The sequence below is a fragment of the Lemur catta genome, chromosome 7 (assembly GCF_020740605.2).
Source record: "Lemur catta isolate mLemCat1 chromosome 7, mLemCat1.pri, whole genome shotgun sequence".
Classification (NCBI taxonomy): domain Eukaryota; kingdom Metazoa; phylum Chordata; class Mammalia; order Primates; family Lemuridae; genus Lemur; species Lemur catta.
The window spans coordinates 74,301,503-74,325,539 of NC_059134.1; the positions used below are offsets into that span (position 1 = coordinate 74,301,503).

The following is a 24,037-nucleotide window of genomic DNA, read 5'->3' on the forward strand; positions in this document are numbered from 1 at the left end:
TTGTTACCTGTAAAATGGGGGGATGTTGGTATTTATATGGGATTTATATTCATATGGGATATACAAATAGATTGTTCATTCATTTATTCAACAAATACTTTCTATTTGAATACAAAGTACCAGATCCTGGTTATATGACAGCGATTTGTCCCCTTTTCACATGCATCAAGCACTGAGATTACACATATTGTCAAGTGGCGGTTGTAGCTCAGTTAGGAGTGTGGCTCCTAGAACTACCTTGCAGAGTTGGAATCTGAGCACTGTGGCTTCCTAGCCCCGTGTCCTTTAGAGCATTATTTAAATTCTGTAAGCCTTAGTTTTCTCATCTGTGAAGCAGGAATTACAATAATGCCTCCCCCTAAAGTTATCATGAGATATATGTGCAAAGCATTAACTCTGAACTTGGCACTGAAATAAGATGTAGCTGTTTGCTTTTTGCCGTTCTGGCTTCTGGAGCCAATGGAGGTGTAATGGAATGTTATTATGAACTTGTTAGTGGAGATGGAAATTCTTTGCACCTTAACTGGAAGTCTCCTGGTGTCCCCACTACTTTCTGCTTGTGATTTCTGCTTTTCTGAAAGCTGCCAGGATCAATAACATCTGGCATTCTCAAGGAAGGGCCGTAAGACCTAACAGTGGAATACATGCCTCTCTCCCTTCTTCCTACACCAGGAATTGCCCCATGGATGATGGTTCTCAATTAAAAAATTTCCTCTGCACTTAGATATGAAAAGCCAACTGCTATTTCAAATAACCAGGTGTTGCTTTACCTTTTGGGGCCATTCTTACCATGAGCTCAAGTGGGACTCAGGCTAGAAGGATGTGCCATCTGTATGAGGAATTTGCCATGTTTTGAGGTTCTCAGTGTATTTATTAAAATGTTGCCTGAATTCTCCATCCATCAAGGCTGAGGCAGGCTGCCATGGCGTGTTTGTTTTTACATATTTCTGCCTGCTACTGCTTTTGCTACCTCAATCCACCGATCCCTAGCCGGTGCACTGGTGGGATTTTGCTTTGTGCTCATCTGGTACCCCTGGGCTAGTTGGGGGCCTGAGAATTCCCTCCAATATTAGGGTAAGTAGATGCTTTCCCTGTTAAACTTTTAGTGGGAGATATGCTTGCAGAGAAAGAAAAATGCCAGGGTAATGTAAAGCACGTGAGTGTTCACATCTGAACAGTGATCTTTCAATGAATGCCCTCTTCTCCCTCTCTCCTGCCAGGTAAATGCTTATTCATCTTTTTAGAGTCAGGTTCAATGACACATCCTCCAAGATGTCATTCCTCATCTCCATGGGCCTCCTCTGTTTTTTGTGACCTGCCCCATTCTGTACCCGTTGTCACAAGGAAGCTGTCTTGCTTCTGTATCTATCTTCCAGGGCAGAAACTATATTTTTACTTTCATTTTCCCAATGCCAAGCACAGTGCCTGGCACAAAGGAAGCACAGGTATATGCTTGTTGACAATGAAATTCACCCAACACCCTCACCCTGTATGTCAGGGAAGAGGGAAATGAAGTTGCTTTTACTTGAGGCAGAGAAGAGTGTGTGAATACTGTCATGTAATTTCTTCCCTTTTCCACTTTCCCATCTCCTGCCTTCACCCAACACTTTTTCTGCTGATGTTTAATCATCACATTAGCATTTTTAGTCTTTCTTTAAAAATGACTAGGTAGAGCCATTATATCCTAGGAAAGGAAAAGCACTTAACCCTTGCTGCTGAGTTAGCACTTCTTAACTAGATCATGCAAAACCTCTGAGTATTTGCAACGACATTCTTTTTTCCCCCTTTTAAAAATGTAAAATGTTCACCTTAAGTGGTTGTTGTGTGGGAAATTACCTTGATGCAATGGTAGCCTCCAAGTCCATTTCCATAGGTCATGAAATGGAAAGTCTCACAGACAGATCAAATTCAGATTTATCACCCACCTGGCTCATTCAATCAATCTAAAACACCCAGGAGGAAGTAGGAGAAAGAGATGCAGTAGGTTAACATGTGTAGGATTGGGTGCAAGCAGGCAGAAGGGCTAACTCACCCGATTCTTGAGTTATGCATTGCTCATATGTTCAGTTTTTCTCTCTCTGCTGCATCAGCTTCCCTGATGATGGTGTAGTTATGAGGGCTGGAGCTGAGGTTAACAAAAGGGGGCAGGGAGGGTTCAGCAGATGAGCGGTTCCTGGAGCCCACGTGCTTTCTCTATTGGAAATACTCAGGGGCAAGTAATCCTGGCCACAGCTGTAATTCACCAGTTAATTTGGTGAGCAGTGATGGGCTTTATTAGCCTTTCTTGGGGAGAGTACACGTGGGGCCAGAACGGGAATGAAATGGACGCCAGCAATGGGTGTTGGTTTTAGTGATGGCATAGCTGTCAGTCTGAAGGTGGTATGATTTGTACATTGTGACGTGGTCCTCCCACCCCATTCTATTTGTAAGTAACAGTCCTATTCAATACATTTTGTCTGTGTTCAACACACTTATGTGCCATTTATTCGGTCTATGTTTAACACGTTTCACTGGTTTCTAACTTGCTATCTGTATTTAACACTTCTTATGAGCTTTATCCATCCCATTTGTTTTTCTTGTTCTCTCTAGCAGAATTGAATATCCTTAATATAGCAAACACAGTTTATAGTGGTTGAATATGGAAGTATGGTACTCACTATAGGTTCTCATAATTGGTTTTCATTGGGTGCTCTTTTAATGCCAGGAAAAAAGCAGGCTGCTGCAAAGTAGGTGACATATCACTATTTTCAGTAATTGACAACTTTATGTTTTATGTTGGTTTGGAAAACCAGCAGAGGACAAAAATCTTAGAATCTGGATGTTTTATAGATGGAAATTACCCTCAGTGCCCTCTTTTGCTATGCGGCTAGGAGCAGGATCAAGTGATTAACAGAAATGAAATGTCGGGGCTAGGAAAGAACTTGGAGATCATGGAATTCATTCCTCTCAATATTCAGATGTGGAGTGTGAGGTTCAGAGAGGTAAGGTGTCTTATCCAAGGTCACACAGCTAGTTATCTGCAAAACTTAGGGTAGTCTTAGTCCTTTGAAACCTGGTCCAGTGTTCTTGCCTGTATATTGTAAGAAGTGGAATTACTTTCTTGTGTTTTTTTAGCGCTGAATTTTGGTAAACATTTACTTGAAAACAGGGCTTTTCTGAAAATGAGAATGTACATAAAGTTTCCATGTATCAAAACAGCTGTTTCTTGCATTTCACTCTGGTAAGTACTTCAATGTGCCAATCATTTGTGAAGAGAAATGAGAAAAGGCAGCATGAGAAATGTTCAGTTTTCTGGAAGGGCTGAGTGAGCAGAAGCGTGGTAGGACTGGATCAGACTGTTAGGTGGGGTATTTTGCAAAGAGGAGGAGCTTATTTAGCACCAAACATCATTTAAAAAAAAAATTTGTTAGCCACTGGCATTTGAGAAGGACCCATTTATCCTCCTGGTCTTTCAAATGGTATCATACTATATTCTGACTGTCACATATGTGGTTACTTGAAATAACAACATAAATGAGAAAAATAAATGGAAGATACATTAATTAATTTAATGCATCTGTATTGGATGCCTGTTTTGTGCCAGACGTAACTGGGGTTACAGCAATGAATATAGACGTATGTCTGCCTGCCTGGAACTTACGGGCTAGTGGGGAAAGAAAGGAAATAACACGAAGCAAGATTGTGATAAGTGATATAAGGAAATAATAAACTGATCATGATACATATGTTAGGATACGTTATAGGGAGAAGATAACCAGGGTGGTGTGTTAGAGAGACATTAATGGAAAGCCTGCTTTGGAGAGAGTGGCCAGGAGGTTGCCTTTGCAGCGAGAGCCGGAGGAGGAGAAGTCAGGCACATTAAGGGGTAGGAGAGAGAAGCGCCCTGTGGGAAGAGGGATCTTGGTGTGCTCCTCTGGTCACCAAGGAGAAGAGTGTGAAAGGGGGTGGGAGAAGGCAAGAATCAGTTTGTGTGTGACTTTGCAGTTCATGCTAAAGGGACTGGATTTTATCCTATGAGCAATGGGAAGCCATTGGAGCCTTTTAATCAGGAGGCTGAAATGATTCGGTCTAATGCTTTAAAAAGAGCATTTTGGCTGCTGCGTGGAGAATGGGGAAGAAAAGGCAGTGGAGAAGCAGGGAAACCAGTTAGGAAACCACTGGAGATGTCTTAGGCAGCAATGAAGTGGTTTGGGCAAGAGTTGTAAGAGTGGGGTTGGGAAGAAATGGACAGATTCTAGATATGGGAACCTGCATGACTTGCTCTTAGATTGGATATGGAGAATGGAAAAATGGGAAGACTCAAGGGCAGGTTCTAGTTTTTTTGGCTTGAGGAACTGAGTGCTGCCATTTACTAAGACTGGGAACTCTGCACATACACTTTGAAATGTGTATTAGGCATTCACATGGAGATATTAAATAGGAAATTGAATATATGAAGCTACTGCTTAAGAGAGAGTTTGGGAGGGTGCAGATATAAATTTGGAGATCATTGGCCATGGGGCTGGATGATATCACCCAGGGAGAGCTGAGTGAGAGATGAGGATATCTGCTACAATATTCATACCCATTTCCTCCTGCAGGCATTGATGATCGATCATGGCCCTCTGTTTTTTGGGACCAAACTTCAGAATCTTGAAATAAGCTCTCCAGGCAGCCACTACCCATCAGTTGATTCCTAATTGTTCAGTAAAGAAGGAAAAAGGAAAAAGAAATAAACATATAATCTCAACTGTATTTTGCTGGCACTAAATTTCAGGTGGAATTTATTAGGAGGATTTTTGTCTAGCAGTAATGATGGTAAAAATAATATTAACAAACATTTGCTAATACTCTCTTGTTTACAGAGTGGTATGCTCATACATTTAATACAGTTTGAATACCATCCTGGAAAGCGTTTGGCTGGGATTTTGAGGAAGGTATAGAAGCATTCTTTAAGTGGCTGTCTCTTGTCTCAGCCCTTGATGAAAGCTGACAACATGCCACTTAACAGTAAAGTAGGGAAGGCCTTTGGGCAGAAAAGCAAGCATGTGCAGGTAGGTTTTATGGTGGTAGAGTGGTCTGCCTGGGTTGGGTGGCTCCTTGGTGGCTCCTTGGTGGCTCCATGGTGGACAAAGCCAGCTTTGCTTTCTGCCATCCATAGCCTGGCCTCTTACAGCTGGGAAAAGACTCTGGTGGTCTTTTCTGTGCTACAAACCTGAAGCTGTTATTCAAAGAATTATAGAAGGCTAAGGTGGGAAGGCTCTAGACCACCTAGTCCACTCCCTCATTATGTAGATGAGAAGACTGAGCCCGAAGGTCAAGAATTCAAGGATTTGTTTTTCAGAAGTCACTCTTTAGGATGAGATTCTTCAATGTCCGTGAACAAAATCTGTGATGTTGTTTGGGCAGTGCAGCCTTTGACATTACGTTTTTCAAAGGCTTCTCATGCAGTCCTGAAGAAATAACCTAGTGCTTATCAGACAGTCAGGGGAGGTCGTCAGGATGTGAGAGGGGACCACCAAACACACCTTTGGTGTTCATTTATCATCCTCTGAATAATCTTCTCTAACTTTGCTCCCTCAGTGCCCTTTTCTGATGCCAGGAAATGTAGTGCAAAATAATGAGATAACACCCAGTTTATCATGACAAAAGTGAGTCTGAGTATGGAATGATGAATGTCTCTCATTATGCTGATGTTGGAGAAAGAAACATTCCTATCCAGGGGCAGGATTAGCTGGACTCACACACCTCTAGGCCTGCCAAAGCGGCCTCGACTTTAATAAATATTTCATGAGCAAAGTCATCCGTTGCATGTTTACAGAGAAATTCCAGGCACGCTTATGGATCACAAACATGCCTTGTATTTATTCTTTAAGCAAAGGCAGAGTTGTCTGCCATTATTAACGCTAGTAAATCTCTGCTAGGTACAAGGCAAGGACAGGTTTCCTATATGCATTGTGGGGAGAAGGAAGCCGGGTCTATGGGGAAAGTGAAATTGGAGGCTGCTGACTGGCATTTGGGTCCTGTTAGACCCGGGACTCTCTGAATTTAGGACCCCATTTATCCGACTGCCTCTCACCTTATTTACAGCAACTTAATCTGTTTGCAGCAAACTGAATTGCTCCAGTGTCCTGTCAAATTTCCTGTCAGAAAGTCACTGTCTGGCCAATTGTAAACTTGTCAAAGTGACAAGTGGGCACGGTGACATGGGTAGCATTTCTGGGATTTGCATTGAATGAATGCAGCTGTAGGGAGTGGTGAGTGGTGCCTGAAATGAAAACTACTGACGGGAGGGGAAAATGAAAAGTGCAGTCTGGATGCTTCTGACAGGACATTTTTAACTGGATCTTTCCTCCTTTTCCTTCTCGTGTTCCTTTTCCTCTTTTTCCCTTCTGCATTTCTTCTCTATTCTTCTCCTTGCTTTTCTCTTCTCCTTTTTCTCTTCTTACTGTTTTTCCTGCTCTTCGTTCTTGACTCCTAGATATAGACAGAGAGATCCATGCAGCCCCTCATGTGAGTGAGAAATTAATTCAGCTGTTCCGGAACAAGAGCGAATTCACCCTTTTGGCCACGGTACAGCAGAAGCCATCGACTTCAGGAGTAATACTGTCCATTCGAGAGCTGGAACACAGGTAAGGAAGCTCTTTCTGTTTTTGAAAATCTCCTCAGAGTTAATGGACTATACAGAATGCCTTGGAGTTTAGAGGTTGTAGCCCCATGAAAACATTCAGCTAGCTGAGGTCTTGTTTCTGTTGAACACATTAGTGAATTTACTTTGCATTAAGAATTTACTTTGGGCAAAGTAGCTTTCCTGTTTGCTCTCCAAGGACCACTCTTGAGTATCTTTCTTGCTTTCTTGCCTGTCTTCTGTTAGACTTTTTTTGTATCAGGCTATGTTCTATCCATCATATTTAGGTCATCAAGCAAGTTAATGGCTTATATTTAACAGCCTTCAATAAGCATTTATTATGTATTTATGTGGGAATTGTACCTGACACTGGAAATATTAAGGTAAAGAGTACGGACTTTTTTTAAAATAATTTTTTTAAAATTTCAGATTATTACGGGGGTACAAATGCTTTGGATACATAAATTGCTTTTGCACTGCCTGAGTCCGAGCTACAAGTGTGCCCATCCCCCAGGCAGCGCCTACCACATCTGTTAGGTGTGAATTTACCCATCCCCACCTATCCCCTCCCACCTGCCTGACACCCTGTGAATGTTCCTTCCCATATGTGCACATTAGTGTCAATCAATTAGTACCAATTTAATGGTGAGTACATGTGGTGTTTGTTTTTCCATTCTTGTGATACTTCACTTAGAAGAATGGGCTCCAGCTCCATCTAGTATAATACAATAGGTAGTTCATAATTTTTTTTTTTATGGTTGAGTAGTATACCACGGTATACATATACCACATTTTGTTAATCCACTCAAATATTGATGGGTACAAATATTGATGTTGTTTTCACATCTTTGCAATTGTGGATTGTGCTGCTATAAACATTCGAGTGTAGACATCTTTTTACTGAATGTCTTTTTTTTCTTTGGGTAGATACCCAGTAATGGGATTGCTGGATCAAATGGTAGTTCTACTTTTAGTTCTTTGAAGTATCTCCATGCTATTTTCTGTAGAGGTTGTACTAGTTTGCAGTCCCACCAGCAGTGTATGAATGTTCCTATCTCTCTGCATCCATGCTAACATTTGTTGTTTTGGGACTTTTTGGTACAAGCCATTATCACTAGAGTTAAGTGATATCTCTTTGTGGTTTTGATTTGCATTTCCCTGATGATTAGAGATGTTGAGCATTTTTTCATATGTTTCTTCGAACATTAGTCTATCTTGTTTTGAAAAGTTTCTGTTCATGTTGTTTGCCCACTTTTTAATGGGGTTGTTTGATTTTTTTTTCTTGCTGATTTTCCTGAGTTCTATATAGACTCTAGTTATCAGCCGTTTATCAGATGTATAGCATGTAAATATTTTCCCCCATTCTATAGGTTGTCTATTCACTCTAGTGATAGTTTCTTTGGCTGTGCAGAAGCTTTTTAATGTGATCAGGTCACATTTATTTATATTTGTTGTTGCTGTGATTGTCTTAGGGGTCTTCTTCATAAATTCTTTGCCTAGGCTGATATCTATAAGAGTTTTTCCAACATTTTCTTCTAGAATTCTTACAGTTTCATGCCTTAGGTTTAAGTTTGTTATCCGTCGTGAGTTGATTTTTGTGAGTGGTAAGAGGTGCAGATCCTGTTTCAGTCTTCTACATGTGGGTATCCAATTTTCCCAGCACCATTTATTGAATAGGGGTTCTTTTCCCCAGTGTATGTTTTTGTTTGCTTTGTCAAAGATCCCAGAGGAGCAAGATGGTGGACCAAAGACACCACCAGCCAGAGTACAGAATTTTTATTCCAAGGATTACCTAAGCTGATAGGGAAGATAGACAAATAAATATCATAAAGTATTATAGATGCAATGCTAGAGATTGTATTCATGGATTAAAGGTAAGAGGGGTCAATTCTACTAAGGGTTGTGATAGCAAGAAAAGGCTTCAGAAAGGATAGTGGCTGTTTAAGGAAAAAAAAAAGTGAGTAGATATTGATAGGCTGAATGGAAAGGAGAAAAAGTGAGTAGATATTTGACAGGTTGAATGGTAAGGAGTAAGGGGTGGAAAGAACAACATTCTAAAAAGAGTTTGCTGAGATTTTAAGAAGGAACAGTTGGGTGGGTAAGTGGTTGAAACATAAAAGTATATGTGGGGAAAGGATGAGAGCTCGGTGCGGGCAGCAAGGGGTGGTCTTATAGAGTTAGGTAGAAGCCAGATCATTGTGAAGCTTCAAGGCAATGTTGGAAACTTGGACTAAAGTCCCCATAGGTAGTGAGGTTTTAAATTTAAGAAAGCTCACTTTATTATTGAGTTCAACACTGTTTATGTAGGGTTCTAAGTTTGAGGAAGATCACTCTATTATGGAATTCAAATTAATCATTACTAGGTAACTGAAACAATTTTAATTTTTAATACCAGCTTCCTCTATATTTGTCCACTGAAAATATTTATGAAGCACCTACTCTGTTCTAGGTGGTAGGCCAAGTTTTGTGGGAAAATCAAAGAAACAAAATCATCTCAGGACTCACAGCAGAGTTTGGCAATGTGGGAAGCAAGACCACATAAAAAGCTAAAGAATAAAAAAATAGCTAGCAATAAATAATATAAGAGTGTTATGAGGAAGTGTGTAAGTAATTTCAAAATTATGTAAGGATGTGAAATTCACTGAATTCAGTACATTAGGTCAGCAGTTAAGGAAGACCACATAGAGAGAATGAATATTCTTAAAGAGTGGGCAGAATTTCAGCAGGTAAGGGAAGAAGGGAGTATCAAGCAGGAACAACAATGTGTGCAGTCATAGAGGTGAGGAAATATGGGGAAATGCAACTCTGGGGGCAGGGGGAAGGGAAGAGCGACAGTGAACAGACCAATGTTGCTGGAGCAGAGGATCTTTCCAGGCAGACTTTTGGCAGTTGTGAGGATCAACAGCTGTCTCTTTTTTAATGGTTAGGTTTGCTCTTAGCTTCAAAGGGATGTGATGGACCCTTATCCTTTTGGGGGATGTTGTCAGCATTATAAGCTATAAGCTGGCTGTTTGTGGGTCTGTGAGAGATATGGGTTAGTTTAAAGATATTCTATATGCCAAGCAAAGGTACAGGCCCTTGTTTTCCAGTGGTTGGGTGTCAAGCCAAGTCTCAGCTTCGCAATTGTGGAAAGGCTGTGTCCTTGCCTCATTGGCCTTGTGGGGTTGGGTGTGAGAGCCTCCTTAGTATGAGAGCCACACAAATTCCCAAGAGTATAATGTAGATCTTCAGGTACTTCTCAATAAAGGCAGAGGAGAGCTTTCCAAAGCAGGTGAGAAGCATGTGGAATGGCTGCTATTATAGTAGAAAGAATATAGGCTTTAGAGCTGGACTAATGGAGGTTAGAGTTCCAGTTCTAGCTTTGTGACACCAGCTATTTAATGTCTTCGAACCTCAATTTCCTTGTCTGTAAAATGTGGGTAATAACCTATTTTTCAGGGTTGCTGTAAGGATGAAAAAAGATAGTACATGGTGAGTGGTCATCACTTAACATGCATACATTTCTTCTCTTAGCCTAAGTATGTCTTGAAACTGTCTTTGATGGGTCTCTCTTTTGGATTTTTTAAAAAAATCTTAGTTTAGGAAAGATTTTAAAAAACCTTTAGTATTGCCACATAGAGTCATGCAAGGCTGCCTTCTTTTACATCCCTTGTAGGTTTCTAATAGAACCTGAGGATGATTGAACAGAGAGTCATCTGGTCATTTTTCATTGTAATAGAAAAACCTCAGGTCTTCACTCATTAACGAAATAAATATGAAGAAATAGAAACTAGATACCTTCCGCCTCTGGATTTTATGGTGCCTTGATCCATGTTTGTGTAGTCTAAGCAAGGAGGTCTGAAAGACTGAATCTGTAATGCATTGATTCTGGGTAACACAGGAGACCTGGAACCATTTCTACTCTTAAGGACATAAAATCTGGTTAAGGAGACCAAGAATGCAAGAAAATAGAGAGGAATATATGATAGTATATATTTAGGAATTAGGCTATTTACATTACTCCCCCCCCAAAGTGTTTCCATTTGTAATAAGTGAGAATCTTTCATCATTTTCAGGTTGCTCTCATTATTTATCATGATAAATGTCTAGAGGAGCAAATTGTCCTGTAGACATTTGGCATGGACATTTTACCAGGTATATAAGATGACCAAGGATTTAGGGCTCTTCTTTATTCAATAGCAGAGGATCCAGTTATCTATCTGGTGGATAGACTGTTGGCGGCAACATCAGACACCTAGCTTATTTTTGTGAGTCTCTCTTATGTGATTCTGATTGTATCACTTATGACAAAGATGAATTAAATATGTATTTACCCAAATTGGGATATGATGGGCATTTTAGATTCCTAGACAGTTTTTAATTTTTCTAGTTCAGTAGTTTTCAGTATATTCACAGAGTTGTGCTACCACAATCAATTTTAGAAATTTTCATTACCTCCAAAATAAATCCCACACCTTTTATCTGTTAACTCCAATTTCCCTATAATCCCCCTAGCCTTAGGCAACCACTAATCTAGTTTCTGTCAATATAGATTTGCCTATTCTGGTCACTGCATATAAGTGAAATCATATGTTATGTGGTCCTTTGTGACTGGCTTCTCTCACTTAGAATAATGTTTCAAGGTTCATTCATGTTGTAGCTCAGTAGTTTATTTTTATTGTAGAATAATATTATATTGTTTGAATATGACACATTATATTCATCCATTCATCAGTTGGTGGAGATTTGAATTATTTCCACTTTTTGGCTATTATGAATAATGATGCTATGAACCTCATGTACAAGTTTGTGTGAACATATGTTTTCATTCTCTTAGGTATATGTCTAGGACTGGAATTACTAGATTGCGTGGGAAGTCTATATTTAACTGAGGAACTGCCAGACGGTTTTCCAAAGTGACTGCACAATTTTACATTCCCACTAGCAGTGTACGACAGTTTTAATTTCTCCACATCTTTGTCAACACTAGTTATTATCTTTCTTTTTGATTATAGGCATCCTAATGAGTATGAAGTGACATCCCATTGTGGTTTTGAATTGCATTTGCCTGATGGCAAAAGACGTTGATTATCTTTTCATGTGCTTATTGGCCATTTGTATATCTTCTTTGGGGAAATGTCTGTTCAGATCATTTGCCTAGTTTTCATTGGGTTATTTGTCTTTTTATAATTGATTTGTAATAATTCTTTATAGTATAGATACATGTCCCTTATCAGATATATGATTTACAATTTTTCCCCATTCTGTGGGTGGTCTTTTCGTTTTCCTGGTGGTATCCTTTAAGCATAAAAGTTTTAAAATTTGATGATATTCAGTTTGTTTTTTTCATTTGTTGTTTGTGCTTTTGGTGTCATATCTAAGAAACCATTGCCTAATCCAAGGCTATGAAGATTTACTCCTACAATTTCTTCTAAAAGTTTTATAGATTTAGCCCTTACATTTAGCTCTTAGGTATATTTTGGGTTAATTTTTATATATGGTGTGAGATAGGGGTCCAACTTGATTCTTTTGCAAATGGATATCCAGTTGTACCATTACTATTTGTTGAAGACTGTTTTTCCCTCAGTGAATTGTCTTGGTATCCTTGTTGGAGCTCAATTGACCATAAAGTGTGAAGATTTATTGCTGGACTCTCATTTCTATTTCAGTGATCTATATGTCTATCCATATGGCAGTGCTGTTTTGATTATTGCAGCTTTGTATTAATTTTTGGAAATTGGAAAATATGAGTCCCTCTGCTTTGTTCTTCTTTTCAAGATTGTTTTGGCTAGTCCTGTTGAATTTCTATGTGAATTTTAGGACCAATTTGTCAATTTCTGCCAAGAAGTCGGTTTGGATTTTGATAGGGATTGCATTGAATTTGGCAACCAATTTGGGGGAGTATTGCCATCATCACAGTATCAAATTGTCTAATCCATGAACATGGAGTATCTTTCTATTTATTTAGGCTTTCTTTAATTTCTTTCAAAATTTTTTATTTTTTTGGTGTTCAGAGTGTAAGTTTCTCATGGCTCTTGTTGATTTATTCCCAAGTATTTTATTTTTTTTTGATGCTATTGTAAATTGAATTATTTTCTTAATTTCATTTTCTGGTTGTTCATTGCTACTGCATATAAATACTACTGATTTTTGCATATTTATCTTATATCCTGTAACTTTGTTAACCTAAATTATTTGTCCTAATTGTTTTCTAGTGAATTCCTTAGGATTTTTCCATTCAAGATAATGTTATCTGCAAATAGAGATAACTTTATTTCTTCCTGTCCTACCTGGATGCCTTTTATTTATTTCTTTGTCTTGCCTAATTGCCATGTCTGGAACGTCAGTACAATGTTGAACAGAAGTGGTGACAGCAGACATCCTTGTATCGTTCCTGATCTTAAAGGGAAAGCTTTCAGTTTGACCATGAAGTATGTTAGCTGTGAGTTTTTATAGATATTGGAGAAGTTCTCTTCTTTTTCAGTTTAGGAAGTTCATTTCTATCCGTAGTTTGTTCAGTGTTTGTATTATGAAGGGGTATTAAATTTCTTCACATGCTATTCTGCATCTATTGAGGTGATAATGTGATTTTTATCCTTTATTCTATTGCTGTGGTATATTACACTAATTTATTTTTGGCTTGCATTCCTGGGATAAATTTTACTTGGTTATATTGTATAATCCTTTTTCTATGTTATGGATTTGATTTGATAGTATAACATTGAGGATTTTTGTATCTATATTCATAGGAGAGATATTGATCTGTAGGTTTTTTTCCTTTGATGGTTTATTCTGGTTTTGGTATCAGAGATTTAGCTGATTTTTAAGCTATGTGGAATAACTTTTTAAAAGCCAACATTTGCTGATTGCATACCATGTACCAAAAATTAATTTTTTAAGCATGATCCCCTTTGTGTCAGGTATAAAATTTTATAATTTGAAAATATTGAAGATTTTTCCATTATCAATTTTTAATATTTATATCAGCTATTTCTTTTTCATGTTTTATGATATTGGCTAGAATATCCACAACAGTGGTGAATAACATGTAAGCAGATTAAAGGTCTTTATTAAAATAAAGAAGAAGATAGCAAACAAATCTTTTTTATTTCTGACTTTAATATATTCCTTTTATCTGTTTAATATAATGTCTGGTAATAGTTTCTAATCTCTATCTCTATCTATTCATCTAGTCGTCATGTAAAGGAAATTCCTCTTATTCCTGACTTACTGAAAGATGAAAAAATCAGGAGTAGCTGTTAAATTTTATTAAATATCTCTTCAGTATGCATTTTGTGATAATTTTGTGTTTTTCCCCTTTTATCTATTAACATAAGTAATTACGTTAATGGAATCCATAATGTTGAACTATTTCTGAAATTCTTGAATAAACTTACATTAACTGATGTTTTATTTAGAATTTTTGCATCATTAAATAGTAGTAGCAATAGCCATATTAATAAAAATAGTGGTAGCATCTAACATTAGTTTTGAATAAATGTTAGGCATTGTTTTAAATACTGTACACTAAACTCATTAAACACTTATATGTTTTAACTCATTAGTGAGATACAATAGATTTTTCTGTGTATGTAAGTTAATGTGAGGCTTTTTGAAATTTTTTAATGTTCTGGACTGGTTTAAAAATATAGGCCATACCTTTTCTATAAATGTTTCTGATAGAATGAGCCTGAAAATAATTAGATATAAATGTAATTAGATATAAATAATTAGATGTACATGTAATTAGAAAAGTACAGAAAATATTTTGTTGAGCGAAAAGTACAGAAAATATTTGGGCTGATAATTTGTTTTGGGGGAAGCTGGTAAATTTTTTATTATTGAGAATGTTCGTTTTCTGTTTTTATTATGGAATGGTTCTATCTAATTAATTTTAAACTCGCCTTAGGATCAATTTATGTTTCTTAGAGAATCATATTTCATTGAGGGTGTCATTTTTGGGCAAATAGTTGGCCATTATGGTCTCTTTCGCTTAATAAAATTTTTATATTTGTGGTTTTATCTTCTTTCATTTCTAACATGAGATATATGTGTTTTATTCTTCTTTTCTTGGCCAGGCTCATCATGGGATTGTGTAATTTATTGGTCTTTTTAATGAAACAGTTCTTAGTTTTATTGATCAAGTCTACTGTTATTCATTTCAAATTTATTGATTTCTGCTTCTTACCTTCTTTTGGATCATCTTTATTGGTATTTTTGCTAACTTCTTCAATGTTTAGTTCATTTGTTTTCAGTATTTTCTGTTTACTAGTAAAATCACTGAAGGCTTTATATTTCCTTGTGGGTATTGCTTTGACCATAGCCTACTGATCTTGCTATATACTGTGTTTGTTTTTTGTGCTTCTCTACAGTTCTTAATTTCAGTTTAACTTCCTCTTTAACCCTAGTTAAAGGAGTGTTTAAAAATTCTAAAGAGATTAAATTAAAAATATATAATGGATAATTTCTGCTTTTATTAATTGAGATCATAAAATATGTGTTGTAAGATTTTTGAGTTTGCAGAAATTTTTTTCTGCTCATCTTTTTCATGCTCAGTATTTTTAATTTTATGGGGTACATTTTAAATTCATGGGTAGTTTTTGAATGTGTATACTTATATATAGGCACACCACTTTATATTTAACACCTTTCAGTTGTGTTATTTAACTTCTATGTGTATTTATTCATTGCTCCATCTATGACACTCTGAGAAAGATAGGTTCATAGCTTCTGTTGTAATTATAATTTTGTCATAGTCTCCTTGGATAGGATTAAAGGTCAGGCCTGGAAATGTCATGCATTAACCTGTATCCCATTTTATTAACTAGTACTGGGAAATTCAGTCTAGCATCATGTCCCAAATGGGAGAACATAGGTATTAGAATAACTTGGAAGTCTCTGTCTTGATTGGTTGGGATGTTTCCTATTTAGTCTACACACAAATACATGAAAGTAGCATAGGTAAGATACTGCCTCATGTGAGAGTTTCTCCAAGTAATACTCTTAGGCACATAGTATGCACTCAATAAATAAGTGTTAAATGAATAAATGATTCATTTTCTCTGTCTCTGGTTGGAGCTGCTCAGCATTTTCATGGCTAGTTTCAAAGATTCACATGGAATATATTGTACCAGGTACAGGTGTTGCCTTGGGTGTGCTATATGTAGGAGGCTGCACAGGATAGTGAAAAGGGCAAAGGTTTTAGTATCTGGAGACTGAACTGAATAATACTTTGTGATTTGGGGGAGGATTAGAAGTACTTATAAAACACCTAGCATAGTGCTTGGCACACAAAGGAAACTCCAGTTTAAAAAGCCGTGATGATGATGATGATGATGATGATGATAATGATGAAGAAGAAGAAGAAGAAGAAGAAGAAGAAATTTGATGCTGAGGGGAGAATGAGTGCTGAGGAGTGGACAGATGAAAGAAGTCATTTTTCCCTAGTTCAGTGGTTAAAGGAAAAATGACTGTCACCCCAATCTTCTGGTAATGTTCAATTTCACCTTTGCTGATAAAGCACTTTGGTGGAAACAGCATTCTGGATCTGAGGTGTACACCCTCCCCAGCCATCACATGCACCACAGGAAGTAATCGTCTACTGCCTTTTCCAAAGCTTGTCAGCCAGAGAAACTTCATTTACTGCTTTGCAAATCATTGTTTCTAATTTCTGCTGGGCTTCCGCCTACTTTCAGGCAAGGCCATTATTGAATTAATGGCAGAAGAGTTCACGCAGTGGCTGAGTTCCCTTCTGGCCAAAGGCAGGCATCTCTCTCACCTGATGGGAACCCAGTAGCCAGAGGTAGAACTTTTGGGAGATTGTGATTCTTTAAACCCCAAGTGAACTTCTTGGCAAAGCAATATCTGGAAACTCCCTAGGTAACTGAGCCAATTGAGTTCCCATGGATATCTTAAGTGGATAGATAAAATGAAATGGAAAACTTAAATATAAAGACTATTGAAAATGTACCTGGAGGTAGTAATTGAAATAGGCTCTTTTATGTAATGGAATGGGTACTCTGTTATTAATTCTAATCTATATTTCTAATGTGATAAATTCTTTTTACAGTGCCAACAGAGCACATTGGAAGAGCAACAAAGATGAATCTGTCTTGCTGAACTATCTTAATGGCATTTCAGATTTAATGTTTATTTTTTCTGATTCAAATGTGTTAATATAGAGCTTTGTTAAAGTGGAAAGCTTAATTAATGCAGATTAAATCTAATTGAATGTTCTGCCAGTATTTGCAACTCTGTAAGATATAATGGTAAATCTTCTGTTTTTCAGTTTTTTCCCTAAATTATAGATAAAATTAAATCTAAGCATAATTAGATGGAAAGCTGAAAGCTAGGGGTCTCAGAAAAAGCTTCCTGCAGAATAGTTCTATGAGGAGTTGAAGAGGACACGTTTGGCTTTCTAAGAAGCCATCTCCTTTTTTTAAACAAAAATTTTGTATTTAAAATGATACTTTTCAGGTTTCTGAGTTCTCATAGTGAAAAGAACTTTTCACTGTGATGCCAGATAGACCCGGGTTCAGTTTCTGGCTCTATCAGTTATTAGATGTGTGAACTTTTGCAGTTGTCCTTAATTTGCCTCAGCCTCCGTGTCTCTTCATGAAGGTATTGATTACTGCAACATGGAGTTATTGGGAGAATTCTCATATATCAAGGTACTCAGTAGATGTCATTTCCCTCCCTCTCCTTGTGGCTTCTTTAGATATTTCTAACTCTTCCCACCATTTGAAATTGTCACTAGATTTTCACATCAAGAGATTGTTACAGATTATCCAAAACAACGAGTTGTCCAAATAGAATGTATTCTGTAATTTCTAAGCAACAAGTTTAGCTTCCTAATTATGGATAATTTAAGCTAATATTTAAATTATTTTGTACTTTCATGTAATTTATTGAAGAACGGTGGGTCAGAGGAAAGGGGAGAAAATTCCAGAAGTGTGTTACATTGTTTGGTGAAGCCAGACCAAGAGAAAGCTTTTTCCTTGGGCGATTAACAGTGCATTTCCAGGAATTCAACCTCTTATATAAAATGAACAGTTTATTTTTTTCCTCCATGAGATATAACATAAGGCCTATGTTATAAAAGAAGTAGATATTTTCAATTGTTAAATTACTTTCATTTGGGAAGGAATAGAGCAAACTGGAGTCTTGCCCTAAAACCAGTCTATGCATACTGCTTTTGAAGTATGCAAACAAGTCTCTACATTTCAAATAAATATAGGGAGCCTATAATTAGAGAAACTTTAGACTTAGAACTATGCTCCTGATGGACTGTAAGCTCCCTTTTCAACAATATTCAGGGAATATTAATGCAAACCTACCAAATGCTGTGTGGTGACAGATGCTGGGCTGCAATTTTGAGGCATACGGGAGTGAAGACAAACATCACCGAGTATGGTTAGTGCACTGGTAGGAGGAATGTAAAGAGCAGGGCACCTTACCTCAACCACAAGGAGGTTCAAAGTCTTCCCACTGAGAGTTATACTTACTAGGCTAAGTAGAAACCAGCCAAGAAAAGAGTAATGGAAGAGGGTTCTGGATGCAGGATGAGTGAAGGGGTGAGAGATGTGAGAGATCATGGTGCATTAAAAGAACTGAAGAAAAATATAATGGTGTTGATGAGTAGGGAGAGCATAGGTATGGAAGCATACCTGTGGTTGACAAGAAGTCAACCTGGCGAGGCAGGCAGGAAGCCAGATTATAAATGGCTTTGTAAGCAATGCACAGGGATTTAACTTTTATACCAAGGGTGGTGGAATCCATGGAGGGGATTTAAGTGCAGGTGTGGTGGCATGATTATATTTATGTTTTAGAAAGATCACACTGGCTGCTTAGTGAAAAATGGCAGGGAGAGGGAAAAACTGGAGACAGAAAGCCAGTGAGGAGGTTGCTCCAGTTTTCTAGAATCTAGATCCTAGATAAGAGGACAGAGTGCTGGACTAGGTCAGATAACAGTGGGTGCAGATGGAGAGAAGTTGGTTAATTCAGGAGTGGACTCTATGCAGTTCTATATGGGATACTGGGAGGTGGAGAGGGAGGAATCAACAGTGATGCCCAGGGTTCTGGCTTGAGCTACTGGGAGTTACTATTCCCTGGGCAGGTAGGGTGGGGTGCAGAATATCTTTTTCAAAAAAATCATTGTGTTGTGCATGCCATATGGCACAATTCCTTGTATTTATTTTGTCCAAGTTTTTAGTTGAATAAATTAGTAAAAAATATAGAAATGCAGAAAATGGTAATAATGGATGAGAAATATTCCCCAGCAAATGAGATTACTTACCTCTTGATGGAGGCTTCTTCTTGAAGAAGGCAAATGGTTAAAGCTGAAAATGTGTGCCATCTAGAGATGCTTCCAAGTGCTAAGAGACAAGACACCTGGATCCTGAGGTTCTACCATTTTTATCTTTACCCCAGCAGAGGGTAGACATAGCTTCTAATGGATATATATTTGAAGAGCAAGACGATGGCTAGTTAGGTGTTTACTGGAAAGTAGTAATGTTAGGCAGAAGTGAAAATGAATGGAAGGATCTGATGTCAAGAACATGCTAATTAAGTAAAATTTAAATCTCTGTCAGAAGAAATGAAGCTGTTCAGATGACATTTGACCTTAATTGAAGACAAGAAGATCACAGAAATAGAGTATAATGCTTTGGGCAAATTGCTCATGCTTGTATATATGCATATTAGGTTTTGGATTGCCTCTGTTTGAGAAATGAGAAAACAGCTAATGTAGCCATTAACCTTTACTTTTTTAGTATAAAAGTCACAATTTCATTAATATTTATGCATAAAATCATTTAAGTCCAATGGAATTCTCCTAGAGAATTTTAAAAAACAGTCTTCTTTGACATCCTTTGGAATTAGTTGTGAAACACTTGCATTTTGGGGTAACACGCATGCACTCCTTTGGTTCTGAGTGAGAACTGTGGACAGATGTGCCCTGTCATTGGTGAAAGATTGATTTAATCCCCTGATGAACTGAGTTCTGGTGAAAGGCACCCCAGACAATCAGAACACTGATGAGGGCAGTGCAGGGACAGTGATGTTGGGCCAGGAGTCAGAAGACATGGGCTCAAGGCTCGGCTCTGTCAGTGAATACCCATGAGACTGGGCAGGCTCCTCACTGCACCTTGGTTTACTTATCTGTCAAATTAGAATCCATTCATTATTCATCAGATACTAGTCTGTTTCAGACACTTATCTGTGGGCTAAGAACATTGGTGAATTCTTCAGTGCTCAAGAGGGTGTGCAAGGGGCCCGTCCTCAGGAACTTGCATTCCTAGAGGGGCAAGTTAGATGATAAATATGGACAAAATTAAACCTAATGATAAGCGTCAAGGAAGAAAATAAAACAGAGGGGTGAGTGATAGGTCAGTAGAGAATAGAGGCCAGAAAGGGTGGGGCATAAGAACTGAATCTAAGAAAGAGCCACCCATGAGGAAATCAGAAAAATGAGTGCTCCAAATAGATGAGACAGTACATACAAAGGCCCTGTGGCAGGATCTAGTGTGTTGTGTTTAGGGGACGAACCAAGAGCTAGTGCATTTGGAACTTTGTAAATTGAGGGTGATGAGTAGGAGTGGGTCTAGATGAGGAGATGCTGACAATAATAGCTGCCTTGATGATTTCACAGTGTGAGAGAGAGTGTATCATAAATGACAAAGTATTTATACAAAGTCATGTTATCTCAGGACAAAAATCACTTGTCCAATGCAGGCTATAGTGCATAGAAAGCTTATTCATCCATGTAAACTTTTCCTTGGAAATCAAAATAATTTTATAATTTATAAAACTCCAGCAATTGCATAATTTTCTGATAGAGCAAATGAAACTCAGTTTTTTTAAAGAAAACTTTATGGTTTCCCCTTCCCTCTTTTAATTGATTGCATTGGTTGCAAATAATAGCTTGGCAGTACACTATTATGTCCCCATAATAATTAAAAATAAAAAATTTAAAAAATGAAAAAAAAACCTACCATGAGATATCATCTCATCCTAGTTAAAATGGCTCTTATCAAAAAGACAGACAATAACAAATGCTGGTGAGGATGTGGAGAAAGGGGAACCCTCACACACTGTTGGTGGGAATGTAAATTAGTGCCACCACTATGGAGGTTCCCTAGAAAGCTAAAAATATGATTACCATATGACCCAGCAATCCCACTGATAGGTATATATACAAAAGAAGGGAATTTAGTATATCAAAAAGATACCTACATTTCCATATTATTGCAGTACTATTCACAATAACCAAGATTTGGAATCAACCTAAGTGTTCATCAACAGATGAATGAATAGAGAAATTGTGGTATATATACACAATAGAATATTATATAATCACAAAGAGAATGAAATCCTGCCATTTGCAACAACATGGATGGACCTGGGGAACATTATGTTAAGTGAAATAAGCCAAGCACAGAAAGACAAATCTCTCATGTTCTCATTCTTATGTGGGAGCCAAATATTAAAAACAATTCATCTCCTGGCGACAGAGAATAGAGTGATGGTTACCAGAGGCTGGGAAGGATAGTGGGGGGACAAGGGGATAAATTTGGAATGGTTAATAGGTGCAAAAATATAGTTGGGTAGATAGAATGAACAATATTTGATAGCACAACAAAGTGACTGCAATCAACAATAAGTTAGGGAATACTTTAAAATCACTAAAAGAGTGGAATTGGAATGTTCCTAACTAACACAAAGACATGATGAATGCCTGATGTGGTGGATACCCCAGTTACCCTGATGTGATTAATTCACATTGTATGACTATATCAAAACATCACATGTGCCCTATAAATATGTACAACTATTATGTACCCATAATAATTAAAAATTATAATAATAGCTTGGTAGGAGTGAATTGGCAATTCACCATCCTAAGTATTATCAGTTCACCTGGAGATCACCAGAATTAGTCTAGCCAATAATAGCCTTTCCTGAAAGGTGAGTTTCTCATCTCTAAGAAGATGGGTGTGGCATGGAAGTGGGGAAGTATGTGGTGTGTGAGAGTGAGAGACCATGAGAGGTTCATGTGGCTGGAATGCAGCCTGAAGGGCAGGAAATACAAAGAGATGGGGCTGGTGCTGTTGGCAGGTTCCCAGTGATTAGCAGCCTTGCAGGATTTAGTGAGCAGCAACTTTAGCTTTTAGGATAAAGTGCTTTATTTGGCTGTAATGGCTTCCACAGTATCCTTCCACAATTTTTTAAAGTCATGAATTAGTTGCCAACATTTAAAAATTGAGTAATTTGGCCTAAAAATCCAGCTTTCCAGCTTGTCATGAGAAACAGGCATGCATTCTTCAGATTGTCACAGTCCCTGGCTTTCTCAGTTGTGTTTCTAGGAATTGCTGTCCTTTCCCGCTGTGTGCTACCACTGTGAGGCCATGTGTTGGATGCTGGTTTTTTATTATTATTATTTTTAATTAATGTAAAGTGAGGAGACAGTGAAATTCTTATACCTGTATCTTTATTAAAAGAAGAAAGCTAAAGAGACTTAAAGGGATGCTTGTTTCAAGAAAAATACTTTAGACTTTCTGCCTACTTTAGTCATGTAAGATAGCTAACTGGCTCCTGTAGCCACTGAGTTTTTGACTCCCTCTTAAGGTTATATGGACAGAAAATGGCAAAGCCTGAATGGAAAGCCAAGTCTAATGACTTTGAAATAAGATTGGAAGAGCACTTAAGGATTTTGACCAATGAATAGAGGTTGGGGTATTGGTAAAGTATTTTTTAAAAAATAGGTTGATTATTGTTATAATTATATGTGAATAAATGTTATTTAAATTAAGTTATGATTTACATGTAATAATTGTACATGTTTATGGGATAAAAATGTTAGGATTGTTTTTTCTATTTCTGTGAAGAATGTAATTGGTATTTTGGTAGGGATTGCATTGAATATGTAGATCACTTTGAGTAATATGGACATTTTAATAATAATTTTTCTAATTCATGCGCATGGGATATCTTTCCATTTTTTTGTGCTCTCTTCAATTTCTTTCATCAATGTTTTATAGTTTTCATTATAGAGATCTTTCATCTCCTTGGTTAACCTTATTCCTAGGTATTTTTTTTGTAGCTATTGTAAATGGGATTGTTTTTTTGATTTCTTTTTCAAATAATTTGCTATTGGGGTATAGAAATGCTACTGATTTTTTCCTGTTGGTTTTGTATCTTGCAACATTACTGAACTTGTTTATTAGTTCTAATAGTTTTTTGGTGGAGTCTTTGGGGTTTTCTATATTTAAGATCATGTCTGCAAATGGGCAATTTGACTTCTTCATTTCTTTTCTTTTTTTTGGAATATTTAGTTTATTTTTTAAAATCTGAGATAAAAATTAAAAGCAAAAGTGTCTAGGGGAAGGTTATCAGAAGAGAAGCACCAAAATAACTTGGTGAATTTCTATTTTGGATGCCCTTTATATCTTTCTCTTGTCTTATTGTTTTGGCTAGGACTTCTAGGACTATGTTGAATAAAAGTAGTAAAAGTGGGCATCTCTGCCTTTTTCCATACCTTAGAGAGAAAGCTTCCAGCTTTTCCTCATTTGGTATGATGTTAGCTGTGGGTTTGTTATATATGACCTTTATTATGTTGAGTATGTTACCCAATTTGTTGAGACTTTCTATCATGAAGGATTGTTGAATTTTATCAAATGTTCCTTCTTCATATATTAAGATGATCATATGGTTTTGGTCCTTCATTCTGTTCATAAGATGTATCAAGTTTTTTGATTGGCATATGTTGAACCATCCTTGCACCCCTGGTTCTCTTGATTATGATTAATTATCTTTTTGATGTGCTGTTGGATTCAGTTTGCTAGTATTCTACTGAGGATTTTTGCATCTATGTTCCTCAGGGATAGTGGCTTATAGTTTTCTTTTTTGTTGTGTCCATGTCTGACTTTGGTATTGTGGTAATGCTGGCCTTGTAGAATGAGTTTGGAAGAATTCCTTCTCATTCAATTTTTTGGAATAATTTGAAATGAATTCTCATTAGTTTTTCTTTAAACAGTAGAGTGACATGGTAAGGTGGATGCTTTTAGAAAGCATTTTTAGGTGGTGGTTTCAGGGATGCATTTACTATGCTGGCATTTTTGTTGCCAATTAAAGGGGTAGGCCAGTTTAGAAATCGTAGTTTGAATTAGGTGCTCTTCAAATTTAGAAAGGATTAAAGACATACAAGAGCAAAGAGATGGAACTAGCTAAAAGTTTCATGGATTCCATACCTCATACCTTCCAAACAGGGCTTATTTTTGAACTTTCATTAGATTGTTTTCCTCAAGTTACCCCAAGCGCATTTCATTTTTCCTATGGCCATAGTGGCAATATTTTTGGGGAACAGATAGTCTGATAAGGGATTTTAGTCTGACTTCAGAGGTAATTCTTAGTCCAGAAGGTAGGGTTTAGTCCCTGAAACCGTGGAATCCTTGA

At 37.3% G+C, this 24,037-nt stretch overlaps 1 protein-coding gene across 3 annotated transcripts in view; it reads left to right on the forward strand.

Moving 5' to 3' along the window:
• NELL1 (neural EGFL like 1) overlaps positions 1 to 24,037 on the forward strand; it is a 714,969-nt gene that overhangs the window by 65,954 nt on the left and 624,978 nt on the right. For all 3 annotated transcript variants that reach the window (XM_045557684.1, XM_045557686.1, XM_045557685.1), the window contains exon 3: positions 6,461 to 6,611. In XM_045557684.1, the coding sequence (XP_045413640.1) occupies positions 6,461 to 6,611 (151 nt within the window). The remainder of the gene's footprint in view (positions 1 to 6,460; positions 6,612 to 24,037) is intronic.